This window comes from Hippopotamus amphibius, chromosome 3 (assembly GCF_030028045.1).
Source record: "Hippopotamus amphibius kiboko isolate mHipAmp2 chromosome 3, mHipAmp2.hap2, whole genome shotgun sequence".
NCBI classification, from domain to species: Eukaryota; Metazoa; Chordata; class Mammalia; order Artiodactyla; family Hippopotamidae; genus Hippopotamus; species Hippopotamus amphibius.
The window spans coordinates 105,092,349-105,113,725 of record NC_080188.1 but is presented as its reverse complement, the minus strand read 5'-3'; the positions used below and the strand labels follow the sequence as shown (position 1 = coordinate 105,113,725).

Sequence of the window (21,377 nt, the reverse complement as noted above, 5' to 3'; positions counted from 1 at the left end):
CATGGTATGGGGGGCCAAATGCCTGGATAGAGTGGGTAAAATTCTCAGTGTTGGCCCTAAACAAAAGTGACTGTTACGCATGTGCTGCAGGGCGACCACAGACACAGGTAGTCCCTTTCCCTCTCAGATGGGACAATGATCCTTCCAAATTTGGTTGCATGATGGCACTGTATCAAGAAAAAAAAGGCCTGGGGAAATGAGACATGTAGGAGTTTGGCCCTGCTCTACCTGGCGATCTGCGAGTCAGACCCAAGGGTAACACCCTCCTTCTCAGTGGGAAAGGTGAACTACTCTTCGTGTCTCTCTAGACGGGGAGAAAAGTTCACTACTCCTGTGGGAGACCTGTCAGACTGCATAAAGCCAAGAGACGTGTCACACGAACCAGGAGCCAATTACTCTAACTTAAATATTCCTCTGGCCTATGTCTGGTGGTACTGCAGAAACCAGACTCTCTTGGACAGATTGCCCATTGGATGGATGGGAACATGTGCCTTGGTTCAATTGGCTGTACCATTCATCCTGGCATTCCGTCCCCCTACAAGGGCCAAAACATCCATACCAGGATCTTTCGACCCAGATGTATATCTAGACTCAATAGGCATGCCCCGGGGAGTACCCAACAAGTTCAAGGCCAGAGATCAGATAGCAGAAGGATTTGAGTTTTTCCTTTTCTGGTGGGTGACAATGAACAAAAATGTAGATTGGATAAACTATATTTACTACAACCAGCAAAGATTTATTAATTACACTAGAGAGGCCCTAGAAGGGGTAGCTAGCCAGTTAGACACCACTAGCCACATGACCTGGGAAAATAGAATTGCCTTAGATATGCTGTTAGCAGAAAAAGGAGGAGTATGTGTCATGCTGGGAGGGAACTGCTGTACCTTTATCCCCAATAACACTGCCCTGGATGGCACCATAACTAAGGCCCTCAAAGGATTATCATCATTGGCAGATGAACTGGCTAGAAATTCAGGAATTAAAAATGCTGTTACTGGCTGGCTGGAAGAATGGTTCTCAACTTTAGGTAGTTACAAGACTCTAATAATAAGTATGCTACAATGTTGGGAATTCTCCTATTACTTCCCTGTCTTATCCCCTTAATTATCTGGATAATTTCAAACTTCATTGAAAATATAGTTGAGAGAAAAATGGCCACCCATGAATTGATGCTAAGGAAGCATCGACCAGTAAGTCAAGATGAAAATGATGTTATTGGACCTTAAGTCAGATCCAAGCATCAAAGGGGGGAATGAGGCAGGTTAATAACAAAACAGGGAAGGACAAAGTAAAAATAAGAAAATGCAAGCCCCAGAGAATAAATAACTTGTGGCCTCTTTCACAGGACCCTCCCAGGAGCAGCATGAACATCTGGGTCAATGAGATAAGGGAAAAAACTAACGTATGCACTCTGGCTTCTGTACATTGCTTCTGCATAGATAAACATAGCTATAGGCTCCCAAAAGCGCAGGAACTAGTCTATAAAAGGAGGAGCTCTCCTTTAGTTTGGGGCTCAGTATTTGGATGTGAATCCACTGGGCCTGTACCAGTACAATAAACATTGCTTCCTGCATTACAAGCCTTGGTGTCCTGCCTACCTCTACTGATTCCTCCAACACTACATATTTTAAAATAAAGATTTCATGCATGTGTGACTCTGTGTGTGTGTAAATATACATATAATATATACCAATATTCATATGTTGAAATCCTAAATGCTTTACACAGAATGTGACTGTATATATAGATAAAATTGCTGTGCAAGTAATTAAGTTAAAATGAGGCCTTTAGGAGCCCTAATCCAATATTTAAAACCAAAAGACATTAAGACACAGACACACAGAGAGAAAAGAACACGTGAAGACACAGAGGGGAGATTGCCATCTACAAGCCAAGGACAAAGTCCTCAGAAGAAATCAATCATGACTTCAACTTGATCTCAGACTTCTAGATTCTATAAGAGTGAGAAATGAGTTTCAGTTGTTTAGGACACTAGTCTGTGGTACTTTGTTTTGGCAGCACTGAAACTGCTACAGTCAACATCAGCACATATGTATACATATATATGCATGTCTATATGTATGTGTGTGTATCTAAGAGTGAAGTAAGAAGCAAACGGATGACACATTTTTGCTGCACATGTGGAACTGACAAGTGGGGGGATGATTTTGATCTTTATATAAAAATTATCCAAAGAGAATACAAATACACTAATAAATTTTAATGTTATTAAATTTGATAATATTTTATCATAACTTTTTTATATGGAGACAATGAACAACATTCTTCATTTGTTTCAATTTAATGATTAGTGTGAAAAACATAGTTTATTGATGCACCTATTTTTTCCCAAATACTCTCTTCATTGCCTCTTTGACATCTTTATTTTGTAAACTGTAGATAATGGAGTTAAGCATGGGAATCACAATAGTATAAAATGGCAACCCGATCATGTCATGGTCCAAAGTGTAGCTGGAACTTGGTTTCACATACATGAAGAGGATGGTTCCAAGGTAAAATGACACTGCAGTTAGGTGAGAGCCACATGTAGAAAAGACTTTCCTTCTCCCTTCTGCAGAATGCATCCTCAGAATGGCCAACAGAATGAAGCCATAGGAGATTAGGACAATCAGGACTATCTCAACAGAGCCCACAAAGTAGAAGAGTAGAAGCTCATTTGTATGAGTGTCAGAGCAAGAAATACCGAGGAGGGGAGGGATGTCACAGAAGACATGTCTAATTGCATTAGAAGCACAGAAGGATAGACTAAATGTGGCCACTGTGTGTACAGAATCATTCAAAATGCCACCAACATAGCAGACAATGATGAGGGACACATAGACTGGGTGGCATGCTAACTGCATACAGGAGAGCGTTGTATATGGCTACAAGCGATCATATGCCATTGCAGCCAGGAGAAAGCATTCTGTGGTCCCAAAAGTAACAGCAAGAAACATTTGGGTTGCACATCCAAAGAATGGAATGACTTTATTTTTTGATGTAAAACCTACTAACGTATTTGGGATATTTACTGAGGAAACACTGGCATCCCATGACAACACACTCAGAAAATAGTACATGGGGATGTGCAGTTGGGAATCCCTAGTGACCAACACAATCAGTCCTAAGTTTCCCATCAGAATAAACAGGTATATTGCTAGAAACAGGAAGAAAAAGAAGATCTGCAGTTTAAGCTTGTCTGGGAAGCCCTTCAGTACGAATATAGTGGCTTCAGTGACATTCTTCATGTTGACACTTCATGCAACAAACTTGAAGATATTCATTAAATCATGCTACATATTGCTATGACATAATGAACAATTTTGTAACTTAAGGAAAGGGAACTGTATTTTTATTTTTATTTGTTGGAAATGCCTAGTTTCCCATCAGCAGTTCCAGAGACAGCAACAAGACCGTGGATCAAATGTTGATGCCACTCACTTCAGAATCAAAGGGAAGATTTGTGTTTCACTCACTGGCTCAACTCATATCATTTCTAAGAACTATCAAGTCAACTGATTAATTTACTAGAATTCTATAAGTTGTTTTCCAATTAGTAACATTAAAACACAAAGTGAACAGCTAAAAAAATTCCTTTGTAATTGTCACATTAATATTTGTCTCAAACATAGAATACATATTAATGTGTTAAATGTATTAATAAAACTAAATATTTATAATTACTTTATTTTTTTATTATTTTTTGGGGGTACACCAGGTTCAATCATCTGTTTTTATACACATATCCCCGTATTCCCTCCCTTCCTTGACTCCCCCCCTCGAGTCCCCCCCACCCTCCCTGCCCCAGTCCTCTAAGGCATCTTCCATCCTCGTAGAATGTGCTGAGTAAGGTTTATTTGACAGACTAATCACCTACTGAATTGGAATATTTTGAGGTAGTCTCTAAAAATTTTCCATCTCTATTAGGTTTTTCTGGAAAGAGTGAATCAAGATATTTTTGGAGGAGATAGACCATGATTAAATATAAAGTTGTATGATGGCTCATATTTACTTCAATTTGTATTCCAAATACTTAGCATTATATTTTTCTTTTTGGGTGAATAATTGGCATGCATACTGATTTTTGAAATGTAAATTCTTGATAATCTATATGTTTAAATTATCTCATAAAATCAGTAATTCAAAATACAACAACAAAAAAATTGTCTTCACACCTAGACAAATAACTTAATATTTAACAGCAAAAAAAGGAAGTAATGAAAGTTAGAATGCATAGAAAAAAATCTTTCTGGTATAGTCCCAAGGTTAATCAAAATAGGAGTCAAAGTGTTACCTGAACTTCAGTTCAAAGTTCTAACATGTTATAACACCAGTTGGAGAACTGAGTTTATTCAAGTTGTTTATTTTACTTTTCATATGTGTACCCATGGAAAATTTGAGTCAGTTTTGGGGTCACCTCCTCTGCTGCAAATAATATTCTGTGCATTACTTAAATTCATAATGCAAGTCAATTTCCAGTTTCAATATGTTACCAGGAATCCCATCAATTTTGGTAGAGGTCATTGGATTAGTAATTGTGATAGAAGGAGAAGATAGCACATATCAACAATCTCCTGGGGGTAAAAAAAAAAAAAAGTCAGGATTTACCTAGAAGAATTGTGAATATCAGATGAAAACTTTTTCATAGAATTACTGAAAAGATCAAAGGCAGAGAAAATAAGAAATATTCCTGTGAGGCATCAGAGAAGGCAAACATTTTGTTGAATCCTATGTATGCTTTTAAAGGTATATTTCATAAAAACAAGTAGTGAATTGAATAAAAAAAAAAAAAACCCAAATACAATTTTTTCTATTTTAAAACTGCCAGGCAGATGGATATCATTAATCTTAACCAAAGACCACTTCTGAAAAAAGAGTTTAGTAGATGAGGTAAAAACAGAAATGAAAGGAAACAAACAAACTTGAATGAATATGATGAGATCAATCTATGATTTAATACAATTGGGAGGCCTAAGAAAAATTCAAACCCAATATAATTATTGTCATCAGTTCAATGATATACCTGGTACAAGAAGAATTACATAAGATTTGGAGTCTGAAAGTATGTGCTCCTCACCTGCTCCATAATTAAAAGCCATGTATGATATTAGGCTTTTGCTCCAAAGCTTACTCCTCTTTCAAATAGCCATAAATTTAAATGATAAAACAGGCACAATAATTCAGTCAGGCAGATGAATCAAACATGTGAAACTGTATAAATATGTGAAACGTTTAAAGCAATTTCCTTTAAATATATCCATTTTTGGTATAAACTTGTAGCCTATATAGTTGATATTTTGTTGTCATGTTTATTTGTTAAAATAGCAAAAATTGGGTGAAAGTACAAGTGTCATAACTAAATTGCTGAAAAACATAGCTGATCATAGCCTTAAATTAGATATTTTCTTTTTTAGCTACATGCTATATATTTATTTTGTTAATATTAATGTGCAGTTAACATTTTTCTATCAGACTATACATAATGAATTATATTTTGAATATTGTTTTTCTTCTGTGCACTTTTTGTTTGGATTAGAGAATGAATAATTTTATGAATTGCATCACCTGTTAATATAAAAACAGAACACACAGACACATAAATTACTGCAGTCTCACTTGCCATTTGCCAGTCACTTTTGCTTTGGGTAAATAGGATAGTGAAAAATTACAATGTTATACTAAATGAAGTATATGAGAAAGAGAAAGGTAAATATCATATATCACTTAGATGCTGAATCTAAATTATGACACAAATGAACTTCTGTATGAAATAGAAACAGCCTCACAGACATGAAACAGACTTCACAGACATGAAACAGACTTGTGGTTGTGAAGGGGGAGGAGGTGGGGAAAAATGGAGTGGGAGTTTGGGATTAGCAGCTGCAAACTACTACATTTAGAATGGCTAAACACCAAAGTCCTACTGTATTTGATAGGGAACTAGATTCAATATCCTGTAATAAACCATAATGGAAAAGAATAGGAAAAATAATGTATGTATAACTGAATCACTTTGCTGCACAGTGGAAATTCAGACAACATCGTAAATCAACTATATTTCAGTAAAATAAACTTTAAAAAATTACAATGTTAAACGGTCCAGTTACATTTCTCTTAAAACTGTTATTTCTATTAGATGAATATGACTAAATCAGTGCTAGCATATATTTAAAGACCTCAGAGTTATAAAGAGAAAATGACTATGACTCTTGAAGAATTTAATGATATATGACCAACATCTACAATTAATGTAAAGTCACTTCCAAACATATAACTTTAGTACAATTTAGAACATTCCAAATATCTTGGGCTTAATATTGAAACACTAAATTTGCAAAGGAGGGTAGAGATAATAACAGTCATGTGTTGAGCTGTAGGAATGGACTTTTGCGCATATAACTTTATTCCCCTTTATAGCAACCCTCACAGCTGTTAGGTGCCAGAGCCAAGATTCAAGCCCAGATCTCTTCCATTGTCCAGGTGTTTTTCACCATTTTTCACTGCCTCTTATTACACCATGACTTCATTCGGAAACTGACTTTCCCCCACTCACCATCCCACCCTCACTGAAATAGAAAAGAACATGGTCTTTGACATACTTCATTATTTTTTAAGCCTTAAGACTAGAGAAATACTATGAAATAAGTAGTAATCTCAAGTGGCTTCTACATTACATAACAAGCAAAATAAACATAAAAGAATTATTGATTATTTTCCACATATAAAATATAAGCCCACAGATAGTTGAATAGGTCAAATGACTTCTAGGCCTCTTGATAAATTTCCTATTTTTTTTACTTTGAACAGGTCTGTTTTCTTCCGTAAGGAAAATGGAAACATACACTCTATTGGGAACATGCTCAGTACTTCTACAAATAAATTCAATATTGTCTCTTTGGGTTTTGTTTTATTCCACGAAGTATTGTTTTTCAATTTTTAGACAGAAATTACATAAATCAGATTGTGATGAATGTATTCTATTCATCAATGCAACAGGCAACAACTAAAGGGCCTAGGAATTTTATAACATATTTGACCTTGATACTTTATGATCCATCTCCTAAAATATTCTGTAAACGATCTTAAAGTTCCTCCTACCTGTGGAACACCAAGTGCAGGCTAAAGTACATTATGAATATGGTTCACTTAGATTGCTTATATCCACTTACTCAGCTGTTGATAAAACCCACAGGGGATGCCCCAAGGGGAATATGCCCCAATTATCTTCTGGTTCAGAATAGCAACATGATGTTTCAGTCAAAAATTAAAAAAGGTAAATGGTTCTGGAATAACTCAGTACATGATGATATTTATAAAATGAATAAAGTTTGAGATAAGATATCTCAAAATATGAGACATATTCCTATACTTCACTCTAACACTGGATTATCACTGATTTCTTTGAGAACCAATGTCAGCATCCTGGCAATAGAAGCCATTTTATACAGCAACTAGTAAGTAAATATGGTAAACTGTAATAAGGTAGAAACAATATATTTCTTGCAGAATCTAGCAGATGGATTTATACTCAATCAAATTCATTACAAATTTATTCTCTTCAATTTAAAATGTGCAGTGGTTAAATGAATAAAGCATATATTTTGAGTTTATTGCAAGGTTATTATCAAGGTAAAAAAAAACAAAAAATAAAAAAATAAAATGCCATGGAAATGTGGAGAAATCAAAAGTTGAAAGCACTGTAGGATTTTATAAATCATGTTATTCTGTGAATCATGAATATTAATCTAGAGTTTACTCAGATTAAATAAAACATCTATTATACACACATACAATAAACACACACACACGTGCATAAACCCAGCACACAGGCACACACGCCCAGGGCTAAAACAGAGAAATTTAACATTGGTTGACAGAGGAGGTCTAGCAGAATTTATATTTGTTTTCAGTTTCTCAGATGCTCCCAACCCTTCCCCAGTCTCCATCAGAGTCTCCCAAAGGGACTATGAGAGACCAGTACAGTGTTAGAGGTCACTGAGGGTCTTGGAAATAAACAGCACACGCTCCCTTTGAAAAGGACAGGGTTTCACTGAGAGGAAGGGGATACTAAGAAGTGTATCAGTTCAGTAAGGTGGACACACTAGGAAGGAAAGTCTCAACAGGGAGGAGACTTCTGGAAGATGCAGGGCTCAGAAAGCACTGTTATAGCAACATATAGTGTCTAAAGTGCAAAAAATTCTTTGGAATGCAAAATCTGTTTAAACATGAGAAAATAGGTAGAATGTATTCTTGAATCAAACTTAGCTTTGAGAGTTAAAGTAGCCACACAATAATATTTTAAGGCCTTCAAAAAATAAGAGAGTGATTCCGTAAGCTGTAAACTACCACCTTGATGTGTCCCAATTTCATGTGTACCTCCTTCTGAGAGTCAAAATACCCACCCCATTTACACAGTGAAGGAATCTAGGGATTACTATTGAATTCCATATAAGGAGGTTTAAATTGCAAAAAGTAAGAAATAAAAAAATGACATCCCCAATGTTGAAATCAGAACATAAAGCTAGAAACTAATTTTAAATCAATATTATCTTAAATATCTTATAAAACAAAAATTTTAAATGACTAAGTCTCAATGAAATCAAAATAAGATAACTAGACATCAGGTGGATGGGAAAACATGATTCTGAGAACTCAAAACAATAAACCAAAAAAGTAGAAATAAAATAAAATTCAGAAATCAAGTGTAATTTAGTAAAATGCAAGAGTGTATAGTCACTTTTGAAAGCATATTTAGGGAAAGAGAAGATTGATATGGAATAAAACTGATTTCAAGTAAGAAAAAATTGATTTGATATAAACTGATACACCTAAAGGTGTTGAAGTACAATTTTCGAAATGATTTAAGAATGACTCCTACAAATATAAAATTAACACATAGCAATAATTTATAACTACTCATTAATGAGTCTATCAGTAAAATCATAGATTGATACAAAGTGCATTGAAATAACAGGAATTTATAGAGTTTATTAGAAAAGTAATAACAAAATGATATTTTGATTCCTTTTTAATTTTATTGAAGAAAATGTAAAGAAAAGACCGTATATGCATATCATACATGTACAGCTTGAAGAGTTTTTGCTAACTGAACATAACTGTAAGTCTAAGAAGTAGAACATTGGCAGCACCTAAGCAGCCTGCCTGAATCTGTTTTCTAGTTGTCTATTTCCCCTGCCAAGATAACCCTATTCTAAAGCAAAGATGAACTTAGATAATATATTTTTTGAACTGTGTTATTGAATTCTAATATAAATACAGAAAAATCTACCATTTCTAGGTACCTGTTATATGAATTTTAATAGACACATACAATTGTGTAATCATATTCATTTTACAGAATATTTCTACGGTCTTAAAAATAGTCCTCTCCTATCATTTTGTAGTCAGTTATCTCCATTTCCCCCCAGCTCTGTGAAGAACAGATGTATCAGATGTCTGCTCTATTGTTATAATTTCACCTTACCTAGACTGTGATATAGGTGACATTACATTGCCTGCAACTTGTTTTGAATTTGGCTTCTGTCACTCAGCAGGATGTATTTGAGGTCATCCTTGTATTTGAATAAATCAGTGTTTGTTCCTATTAGTTGTTGGGTGGTATTCTGTCATGAAGATGTACCATGGTTAGCTTATCCATTCAGTAGTTGATGGGCATGTGGAAAATTTAGAATGTAGTGAACAGTGCTGCTGTAAATACTGGTTCACAGGTCTTTGTGTAGACATGTTTTCTTTTATCTTGGACAAATAACACAGAGTGAGATCTCTGGATGGGCTGCACCATTTTGCTTTCCTACCAGGAATGGATGAGAGTTCCAGTTGCTCCGCATCATTGTGGGCAATTTGTATAGTTGTTTGTTATTATTACTTTAAATATTCTAGCCATTCTAATAGATGTTATGGGATCACAACGTGATTTTAAATTGTGTTACCCTAATCACAAGTTGTGTCATACATTATTTTTATGGGCTTACTTGCTATTTGTGTATTTTCTCTGATGAAGTGTCAGTTCAAACTCATGCCTGTTTTTATTGTTTATCTTCTTTTTGTTTTCATATTTTTGAATTTTTAGAGAACTTTATTCTGGATTCATGTTCTTCATCAAATAGCTGTTTAGTAAGTATTTTGTATAAGTCTATGGTTTGCTCATTCTCTCAACAGTGTCTCTCAAGAAGCAGATTTTAAATGTGATAAAGTACAATTCATTGTTTTCCCCCTATGGTTCATGAGTTTTGTGTATTATACAAAATTTTGTGACTAATCCATAGTCAAAAACATTGCCCTATTTTTTTTCTAGAAAAGTTATTATAGTAAGTTTTATATTAAGGCCTAAGATTTATTTTGAGGAAACTTTTATATAAGATACCAAGTATCAGTTAAGTCTCTTTTTTGTGACATAATGTTATTCTATATAGTTAGCATCATTAAAAAAATGACTATCCTTCCTTCATGGATTTTCCTTGGCAACTTTGTTAAAAATCAATTGACAAAAACACAGCAAGATCTTTTTTAACCCACTTCCTAGAGCAATGGAAATAAAACATAAAGTATAAGTGGGATCTAAACTTAAAAGCTTCTACACAGCAAAGGAAACTATAAGCACGATGAAAAGACAATCCTCAGAATGGGAGAAAATATATGCAAATGCATCAACAAAGGATTAATCTTCAAAATACATAAACAGTTCAGGCAACTCAATATCAAAAAACCAAACAACCCAACCCAAAAGTGAGCAGAAGACCTAAATAGGCATTTCTCCAGAGAAGACATAGAGATGGCCAGGAGGCACATGAAAAGCTGCTCAACATCACTAATTATTAGAGAAATGCAAATCAAAATGACAATGAGGTATCAGCTCACACCAGTTAGAATGGGCATCATCAGAAAATCTACAAACAGTAAATGGTGAAGAGAGTGTGGAGAAAAGGGAAACTTCTTGCCCTTTTGGTGGGAATGAAAATTGATACAGTCACTATGGAGAACAGTATGGAGGTTCCTTGCAAAACTAAAAATAGAATTACCATATGACCCAGCAATCCCACTACTGGGTATATACCCAGAGAAAACCATAATTCAAAAAGACACGTGCACTCCAATGTTCATTGCAGCTCTATTTACAATAGCCAGGACATGGAAGCAACCTAAATGTCCATCACCAGATGAATGGATAAAGAAGATGTGGTACACATATACAATAGAATATAACTCAGCCACAAAAAGGAATGAAATTGGGATATTTGTAGAGACATGGATGGACCTAGATACTGTCATACAGAGTGAAGTGAGTCAGAAAAAGAAAAACAAATATCATATATTAACATGTATGTGGAATATAGAAAAATGGTACAAATCAACTGGTCTGCAAGACAGAAATAGAGACACAAATGTAGAAAAGAAACTTATGGACACCAAGTGGGGAAAGCAAGGTAGGGAGGGTTTGGGGTAGGATGAATTGGGAGATTGGGATTGCCATATATATATTACTAAAAAGAAAAAATATCAAATTGTACACTTTAAATATATGCGGTTTATTGTTATGTCAAAAAAATTGCATTGAATATATAAAAACAACTAATTGACTATATTGTGTGAATCTATTGATGAAGACTGTTCTTTTCCATTGATCTAGATGTCTCTCTCTTCATCAACAGCACATTCTCCTGATTATTTTAGTTTTGTAGCAAGTCTTGAAATTAGAGTATGTAAATCTTCCTTTATTCTTCTTTTTCAAAATTGCCCTGCCTGCTTTATTTTCTCTTTTTTTGTAAATTGTAGAATTACGTAGGTAATTTTTGCAGAACTGCTTGTTTATTTTTTAATAAGGGACGCTTTGAATATATATTAGATCATTTGGGATTACATTTAATTAATAGATCCTTTGTTCACAATTAGGCTGAGTATCAGTATCATCTTTCTTTCCTCCCTTCCTTCTTTTCTTCTTTCTTTCTTTCCTTTTTTTTTTTTCAAGCTCTTTATTGTAATATAATTGCTTTACACTATTATGCTGGCTTTTGCTGTACAGCAAAGTGAATCAGCTGTATTTATACATATATCCCCATATTCCCTCCCTCCCACGAATCCCTCCCACCCTCCCTATCCTACCCCCCATGCCACCCCTCTAAGTCATCACCCATCATTGAGTTGATCTCCCTATTTTATGAAGCAGCTTCCCACTAGCTATCTATTTTCCATTTGGTAATGTATATATGTCAGTGCAACTCTCTCACTTCGTCCCCTTCTGTCTTCTTTTAAAAATCAGATACCATGGCCATCATTCCCTGTCTACTAATTTAGAGTCTCTGGATGTGAGTTTAAGCATCTATGAATTTTTCACAATTTTTGGAAGAATTTAAATACATAGCCTAGTAATAGTCTATAGATTAGTATCAATGTAAGTAGTCCACAAGACCAGATGCTACACAACTCAAATTCTGACCTTTATCTTTGACAGATTTCTGATACTCTAATGTTCTGTTACATAGAATAGCAGTTATCTGTATACTATCCCATTTCCATTGTCAATACTTTCTATCCATCTATATATATCTTATTTCCTCTATTAACTACTCAATGTGTTTTTAAATAACTTTCATACTACTTAGAAATGTAGCATCTTTAAGGTCAAATGAGTATTGTAATTTTTATTAAATAATTATGAATTCTGCCACAGCTTATATTTTTATATTATTTCTTTATGTCTATGTCTATACAATCTTGAGAGAAGTAAACATTTTATATTCCCAGGAAAAAGAAACTGGATTTCAGAGAATTAAGCTATCTACACAACGGCACATAGCTTTCTAGCGTCAGAGCTACGACCACATCCCGTATCATTAAATTTCTTTTCCAGGCCTATACAAATTCTTTTTCCACTGAAAGATCATTTTGTACTAAGGCCAAAGTGCATTCATGTAGTCGTTTTTATCATGTAGTTCATCGCTCCAGGTCCATTTTCTTGTTTACCATGGAAAAAAAATCCCCTTGTTCCTTTTTGGTCCCAGAGGAGAATTAGTGTGTTTTCTCCTTGGGGCATTTCCTTAGACATCAGGAAGAGCTTGAGAACCTGTTATAAGTGCCAAAATGTTTAGTATCCACAGTACACCTTAACTAAATGAGCAGTTCATTTCCACAGGTAAAGGAAAAGCATTTTCATCACTTACAAAATATATCAGAAGTTATAACCGTGAATCTCAAACTATATTATAAGCTTTAGTATGTAAATCTGAGATAGAAGTTTCTAGTTAACTCCAAGTTGAATAAAAAGTAAAAGAGAGAATTCCAGGGAACATAACAGGGAAAACAGGAAAGACTCTTTACATGTTTAGGTCAATACATTTGTAAGTACAAGTTTTATTTAATTTCCCTGATGGAATATAATTTGTCAGAATAAAGGTAGTAGAAATAAGGTGTTATTTTTCAAATCTCTTCTGTTGATGTATTGTACTTTGTTTTTTGACTGTATGAGGGTTGAGGAAATGATTTGATTTTAGTTATTCAGATTGACCATGTTTTGTTAATAATTTGATATCTCTATTTTTGTCTTTCTAGCTTCTATCTATTAAAGTAAAATCAGTAAGCCATAAACACAATCAGTTCCAATTTCCTTAAATATGAGTTGACGGAAATGCTTGTTTGAAGAGCATCTTCAATGGGGAGATAAACCTTATACTTTTTGACTATTATTCCTCCACTCCCTTAAAAGTGAGGTAGACAATTAATTACTCTAATGGAACATAATGTGTACTAAAATGTACCTTCATTCATAAACTGCCACCTTGCGCTATGGAGAAAATCAGAGAAGTTGAGAATTATGAGAAACTTATTATGGGCAAAATTACCAGGGGTACTTAACAAACATATTATTATTTTACTGTAGTACCCAAAGTCACAGTGCAACAACAGAAATGTATTTTTAAGGTGGCTGATACCATAGAATATTGAGATTCTCTGCGTTTAATCTCATAGGAAATGCATTTTAATATATCTTAATAGCATGTAACAAACATATATAACTAAAAGAAGGAATACTTAGTTTCTGATTTGGTGCCCATTCATTGTTCAATGCTTTGATGAAGAACTTATCTTAATTCCTTATTAATATTTTGTAGGTAAATAAAATGCAGAAGTCATATTTCACATGTATGCTGCTTTCACATATAATGAAAACATTTTAATTTTATAAACCACATGTGATGTATTTCATAAATAAGCACTCTGCAATCACACCATGTCCATGTATTGATAATTGAACAAGACATGCACAAAAATGTTGGTCAATCTTACTTATTCTTTGATTTGGAGCATGAGGTTACTTTTCCAAGGTCACATTAGGTGCTAAATCTGATATTTTAATATAAGGTTTTAGAGGCCAAATACAATGTTCTGCATCTTCCACAATTGTGCTACCTCAGACACATCAGTTAAATAAAGGCTAGAATTGTAGTAAAAGTAAAATTTCCCTTGTGTATGTCAGTCAACATGTATTTGTGATTAATACATTTAGGAGATTACTTCTTTACATATTTTTCAAAAAATTCTTGCATATATTTGTTTCTTTAAAATTTTCATTGGCCTATAATTGATTGACAATGTTGTGTTAGTTTCAGGTGTACAACAAAGTGAATCTGTTATACATATACATATATGCACTCCTTTTAAGATTCTTTTTCCATATAGATCATTACAGTGTATTGAGTAGATTTCCCTGTGCTATTCAATAGGTCCTTATTAGTTATTTATTTTTATATAGTAGTGTTTACATGTCAATCCCAACCTCTTAATTTATCCCTACCACTGCTTCCCTGTTGGTAACCATAAGTTTGTTTTCTACATCTGTGACTCTATTTCTGTTTTGTAAATAAAGTTCATTTGTACCATATATAAGCAATATTATATTATATTGTATTATATTATATTTGTCTTTCTATGTCTGACTTACTTCACTCAGTATGACTATCTCTAGGTCCATCCATGTTGGTGCAAATAGCATTATTTTGTTCTTTTTTTACTGCAAAATATACAAATAGCTCATGCAGCTCAATATCACAAAAACAAGCAACCCAATCCAAAAATGGGCAGAAGATCTAAATAGACATTTCTCCAAAGAAGACATACAGGTGACCGAAAACCACATGAAAAGATGCTAAACATCACTAATTGTTAGAGAAATGCAAATTAAAACTACAATGAGGTATTACCTCACACAGGGCAGAATGGCCATCATCAAAAAATCCACAAACAAATGTTTGCAAGGGTGTCGAGAAAGGGAACTCTCTTACACTGTTGGTGGGAGGGTAAGTTGGTACAACCATTATGGAGAATAGTATGGAGGTTCCTTAAAAAACAAAATATGGAACTATGATATGATCCAGCAATCCCACTCCTGGACATATATCTGGAGAAAACCATAATTCAAAAAGATACATGCACCCCTATGTTCATTGCAGCACTATTTACAATAGCTAAGACATGGAAGCAACCAAAATGTCTATCGATAGAGGAGTAGATAAAGAAAATGTGGTACATATATTTTTATTTGTTTGCACAGTACTTATTCCTACATGCTTAATTTCTGTTTTGTTCCTGACTGTCTTTCCATGCATATGTTTGTATATAACCTACAGATGAGAGAGAGAGAGAGAGATGGAGGGACAAAGAGAGAGATAATTTTTTAACAGAATTGAATCTTTTAATACCAAAATAACACATCAATACATATATATATATTATTAATCAATGGTTTATATTATTTTAATAATGTAACCATTCAAACTAAGTGGGAAAATTTAACATTATTATTATAAGACATTTTGTGTGTGTGTGTTCACGGGAGTAATGTATGAGTTGTCTGTAGTACACAGAAGTTAAATTATAAATTTATTATTTTTTTTTACTTTTGAATCCTCTATGATTTAAAGAAATATATATATATTTTATATATTTTTTTCAAATCTTTATTGGAGTATAATTGCTTTACAATGTTGTATTAGCTTCTGCTGTACAACAAAGTGAATCAGCTGTATTTATACATATATCCCCATATTTCCTCCCTCTTGGGCCTCCCTCCCACCCTCCCTATCCCATCCCTCTAGTTTGTCACCAAGCATCAAATTGATCTCCCTGTGCTATGCAACAGCTTCTCACTAGCCATCATTTCACATTGGTAGTGTATATGTGTTAATGTTACTCTCCCACTTTCTTCCAGCTTCCCCTCCCCCACCCCACCTTGGCCTCAAGTCCATTCCCACATCTATGTCCTTATTCTTGCCAATAATTTTTTTTAATTTATTATTTTTTGGGGGTACACCAAGTTCAATCATCTGTTTTTATACACATATTCTTGTATTCCCTCCCTCCCTCTTGCCAATAATTTTTTATTTAGAGTCCCCACATTTAAAAAGCTGTTTATTCATTATATTAAAAAATATCTTTCACATGGATCTGGGAAGAACTTCCTGGGAAAATAAAGACAAGTAGCTTTCTTTTCTTCCATGACTAGTTTTAAGCTGGTTTTCTAAATCTTTCTTGGTGTATGGAAATCTAAGTAAGAAAAAATATAGTGCGTTTCATGTCATTAATATAAATTATTTTCATATCCATGGTTTTATACACTGCAGATGCTTTACTCCTTTGAGTACATTTTGCTCTGTGATACACTGAAAGACAAACAAGGCTCACAGTGCTGAAATTTTGCTCCTAAACATGGTAGATGCAATATATCATATGTTGCAATCATGAAGACTTTCAGTCCAGGTACAGGTGACTCCTCAATGTTTTTTTGAGAATGATGATTGTAATGTTTTTTATTAGAGATTAATAAGCCATCATTGTTGAAATACTACCATGTAAGGCACTGAGTCACCAAGTCCCATTTGACTGAAAGTTGATTCTATTTCTCAATATTTTTTACTAGTAGATTTACAGTATTTCAAGTGTATCATAATTTTTAATGGACTTTTCTTTTTCATAATCAACAGAATAAGAAACAGTCTGACAAAATAGGGAAACATACCAGAAATAAAACACTACTTTCTAGCTTATGTAGTGATTTTATTCTTTCAATGATAGCTTCTGTAACTTGTATGATCTGTTACTGCCTGATTTTTCTTTTATAATAATTTTTAAAAATCCTTAAGAAACAATGATATATTAAAGACATAGCCATGATTTATTTTTTACAGAAATATTTCTGAAAAAGACACCCAAGGACTTTGCAAAGGTAATGAGTATATTAACTGGGAAAATGTTTACATTGGTATTAAGTTTGGAAAAATCTTAAGAGTATAATCAGCTATGGAGGCCTAAATGGACAACTTAGTGATATGCGTATCAAGAAAGAAAACCAGAAAACAAAATAAAAGAAATGCTCTGCTTTTTTTTTTTTTTTTTTTTTTTTGGTCTACAAGATGCATCTACTGCTAGAATAACATCTTTACTCTGTTCACCAGTTTTCCATAAGTAATAGGGGAATGGGATAATAGTCAAAAAAAGCGGATATACAATGGTTTGGCCAAAAACATCTACCCTGTACAATAAATTGAAATGCAAGTCTAAATTGCCCCAATTTCTAGTCATCTGGGAACATTATAATATTAAATAATTTTCACATTGTTTTTCTCATTAAATACAACCCAATCTTGTGACATAAATGTTCTTGTTCCCATTTAACAATCGTGAACATTAAGGAAAGGCATTTCATTCATACTGTAGAAACCTAGAATGTGTACTCACATGAATACTTTCTGTGATAATATTTTTTGGATTTAAAGGTTCCCAAATTCATTCATCTTTGTGAATTTTAAGATGATGCAATATAAAACTTGGTTGTAGTTATTTTAAAAGAAATTAAAATGGACTTTAAACCACTGTAATTGGCATTTATTAAAGTGACAGATATAGCCAGCCTCTTAATAAAATAATTTCTTTATTTTAACAGGGTAATGCATTCACTTGGACACAATTTCTTCATCCTGTCCATTCTGTCACTGCTAATGATTTCATTTTACCCTTCTAAGAAGCGAACAAGAGGCTATAATAGGGTGAATTGTATTTTCAAAAATCATTGCTTAAAAACTATAAATAAAATCTGAAATGTCAAAGTTGATATCAGATTTAGATTCATACAGGATTCAGATGAAAAACACAACTGAAGTCACTATGTTTATATTGCTGGGCTTCAAAGATGATTTCAATGTGCAAACATTCCTATTTTTACTTTTTATGGCAATCTATCTTTTTACACTAGTAGGAAATTTAGGATTGGTTTTATTGGTCATAGTGGATTCTCGGCTCCACAACCCTATGTACTATTTTCTGAATGTGTTATCATTCTTGGATGCCTGCTATTCCTCAGTTTTCACTCCAAAAATGATTGTCAGTTTCCTGTCACAGAATAAAATCATTTCCTATCTTGGATGTGCAGCACAGATGTTTCTTTTAGTAACTTTTGGGACCACAGAATGCTTTCTCTTGGCTGCAATGGCATATGATCGCTATATAGCCATCTACAACCCTCTCCTGTATTCAGTTAGCATGGCTCCCAGAGTCTATGTGTCCCTCATCATTGCCTGCTATGTTGGTGGCTTTTTGCATGCTTCTGTACACACAGTGGCCACATTTAGTCTATCCTTCTGTGCATCCAATGAAATTAGACATGTCTTCTGTGACATCTCTCCCCTTCTCGCTATTTCTTGCTCTGACACTCACACAAACCAGCTTCTACTCTTCTACTTTGTGGGCTCTATTGAGACAGTCACTATCCTGATTGTCCTAATCTCCTATGGCTTCATTCTGTTGGCCATTCTGAGGATGCATTCTGAGGAAGGGAGAAGAAAAGTCTTTTCCACATGTGGCTCTCACCTAACTGGAGTGTCAATTTACCATGGAACCATCCTCTTCATGTATGTGAGACCAAGTTCCAGCTATGCTTTGGACCATGACATGATCATGTCAACATTTTATAGTGTTCTGATTCCCATGCTGAATCCCATCATCTACAGTTTAAGGAACAAAGATGTCAAAGAGGCAATGAAGAGAGTGTTTGAGAAAAATGGGTCTGTCAATAAAGTATATTTTTCACACTGTTAAATTGAAACAAATTGAGTTCTATTCATTTTCAATATCAAAATGATAAAAAGATTTGTTCCTGTTAATTAGTGTCTTTGTATGCTTAGACAGTTTCATATAAAGGTCATAGGGATACCTCCATGTGTGAAGTTTCAACACGTGAAAAATTGTCATCTATTTGCTTCTTCCTTTATTCATTCTGATACATATAGACACATACTTATTATACACAGATGTCCGTATGTGTACTTATATGTTGATACTGATTGTACTAGTTTTTCATGGCTGTTATAACAAATTACCACAGACTGTTGGCTTAAACGATAGAAATTAACTTCCCATTGTTCTAGAATCCAGGAGCGTAAAGATTAAGGTGAAGTCAGGATTGACTTCTAAGGCATCTCTCCTTCCCTTATAGACAGCAGCCTTCTCCCCCTGTGTTCACATCGTCATTCCTCCCTGTGTTTCTCTGTTCTATCACCTCTTCTTATAAGAACACAAGTTATATTAGATTATGGTCCACCCTAAAGACCTCAATTCAAGTTAATTATCTCCTCCAAGATCCTATTGCCAAATACAGTTCACTTTCTGAGGTACAAAATGTTAGGATTTCAATATATAAATATTGGTATATAGTATTTGTATATTTACACATACAAGTCACATATGCATGTAATCTTTAAAACACATAGTATTAGCTTTCAGCTCATAACTCTAATTGCCTAGGTTCCTGTGGTTACATTATTTGCAACGTTATAATTATACATGACTAACTTGAGCAAATGCCACCTAATCAATAGCAAAATCACAGCTCACAATATTCCCATACCGCTTTCCATGGAATCATTGGTATTGGACACCAGTTGTAGGCACTGTGCTCTGTCCTTAGATCTATGCATTGGCAGCAGTCTCACCTCAGCATGCGGTTCAGGGACCACACATATGTGTTCAAATTTCTATTGTTATTCTTATGCTCTTTGTGTTGGTGTATTTCTCCCTCTCTTGTTATTTCATGCAGAGTGTAAACTCATCCTATAACTCCTCACAGAATACAGAGATTAGGCATTAACATTTATCAAGATTATACTTAATCTCAAGAATGACAAAAGACACGCACAATTTAGAGAGTAAGGTATGACAGGCTGATGACCCAAACTACCAAAACTAAGCTCTACCACATCTTTCTGGGTTTCCCTACAGGCTTGGTCCTGACTCAGCTTTGCTCTGTTTTCCTCTGACCCCTCCCACTCTGTGATGGCCTTGTAGATGCCACCATTCCTCAGTGCCCAGGCCCAAGAACAAGGTACAGAAAAACATCCCTACTGTGCTTATGTTTAACCCTGCTTCCAACAGACCTCACTTTCATTGCAAGGACACGTATCTTTCAAAGTTAATTATATTATATGTATTTTCCCTTCCTTCTTTCCATCCTTTCATTATCATTAATATTTTTTGTGTGAAATCCCTTTTGTTGTAGTAGGACTATCTCCTTAAAATAGAGTCTAACCTAAAGATTTCTCCCTAAAATGGGATTATTAAGTATAAATAACAACTCAACAATACAAACAAATAGAGCATCTTTTACTACAATATGTTACCCTCACAGTTGTTCTGAATTTCATCTCTCCTGTTTGGATGACTCTCCACACAGATATTCACATGATTCCTTCCTTTATGTATGTACCTTTTCTTAGTGAGGATCTCATTGACTACGTTATGATAATGCAGTTTACCTCCTTTACATCTGCCTATATTCCTCATTCTTAAATGCATACACTTCATAGATCACTATTTCACACAACATGCACTTTGAATTATACATGATTTCCTGTCACAGCTGTCTTCCAAACTCTAGAACAAAGTCTGGCATACATTGTTCAATAAATATGCTCTAAATTAATTAAATTTTTAGGTAGGAAACTGTCAAAACGTTTTACTTAATTCAATTTAGGGACTTGTGAAACAGAGATCACATTTTTCAATTTAAATAGTTATTTTTTAGATTTTGATATGCAGAGAATGGACTGGAGGTCACGGGGTTGGGGGGCCAGGGGGCTAAGGGGAAGCTGGGATGAAGTGAGAGAATAGCATATACATATATATACTACCAACTGTAAAATAGATAGCTAGTGGGAAGTTGCTGTATAACGAAGGGAGATCAACTCGATGATGGGTGATGCCTTAGAGGGCCGGGACTGGAAGGGTGGGGGAGAGTCGCGGGAGGGAAGGGTTATGGGGATGTGTGTATAAATACAGCTGCTTTATTTTGGTGTACCTCATAAGCTGGTACAAGA

The 21,377-nt window shown here is 34.3% G+C and overlaps 1 protein-coding gene and 1 pseudogene across 1 annotated transcript; one reads left to right on the top strand and one right to left on the bottom strand.

Moving 5' to 3' along the window:
• Positions 1 to 2,339: 2,339 nt before the first annotated feature.
• LOC130849557 (olfactory receptor 5T2-like) lies at positions 2,340 to 3,248 on the bottom strand (annotated as a pseudogene).
• A 14,854-nt stretch (positions 3,249 to 18,102) lies between these two features.
• LOC130848511 (olfactory receptor 1094-like) lies at positions 18,103 to 19,104 on the top strand. Its single transcript, XM_057726992.1, has one exon. The coding sequence runs from the start codon at positions 18,109 to 18,111 to the stop codon at positions 19,102 to 19,104; it is 996 nt and encodes a 331-aa protein (XP_057582975.1). The 5' UTR covers positions 18,103 to 18,108.
• Positions 19,105 to 21,377: the final 2,273 nt, after the last annotated feature.

What these genes read in the sequence shown, in the direction of transcription:
- LOC130848511 (XM_057726992.1), top strand. Translation starts at nt 18,109, where the DNA reads ATGTCAAAGTTGATATCAGATTTAGATTCATACAGGATTCAGATGAAA.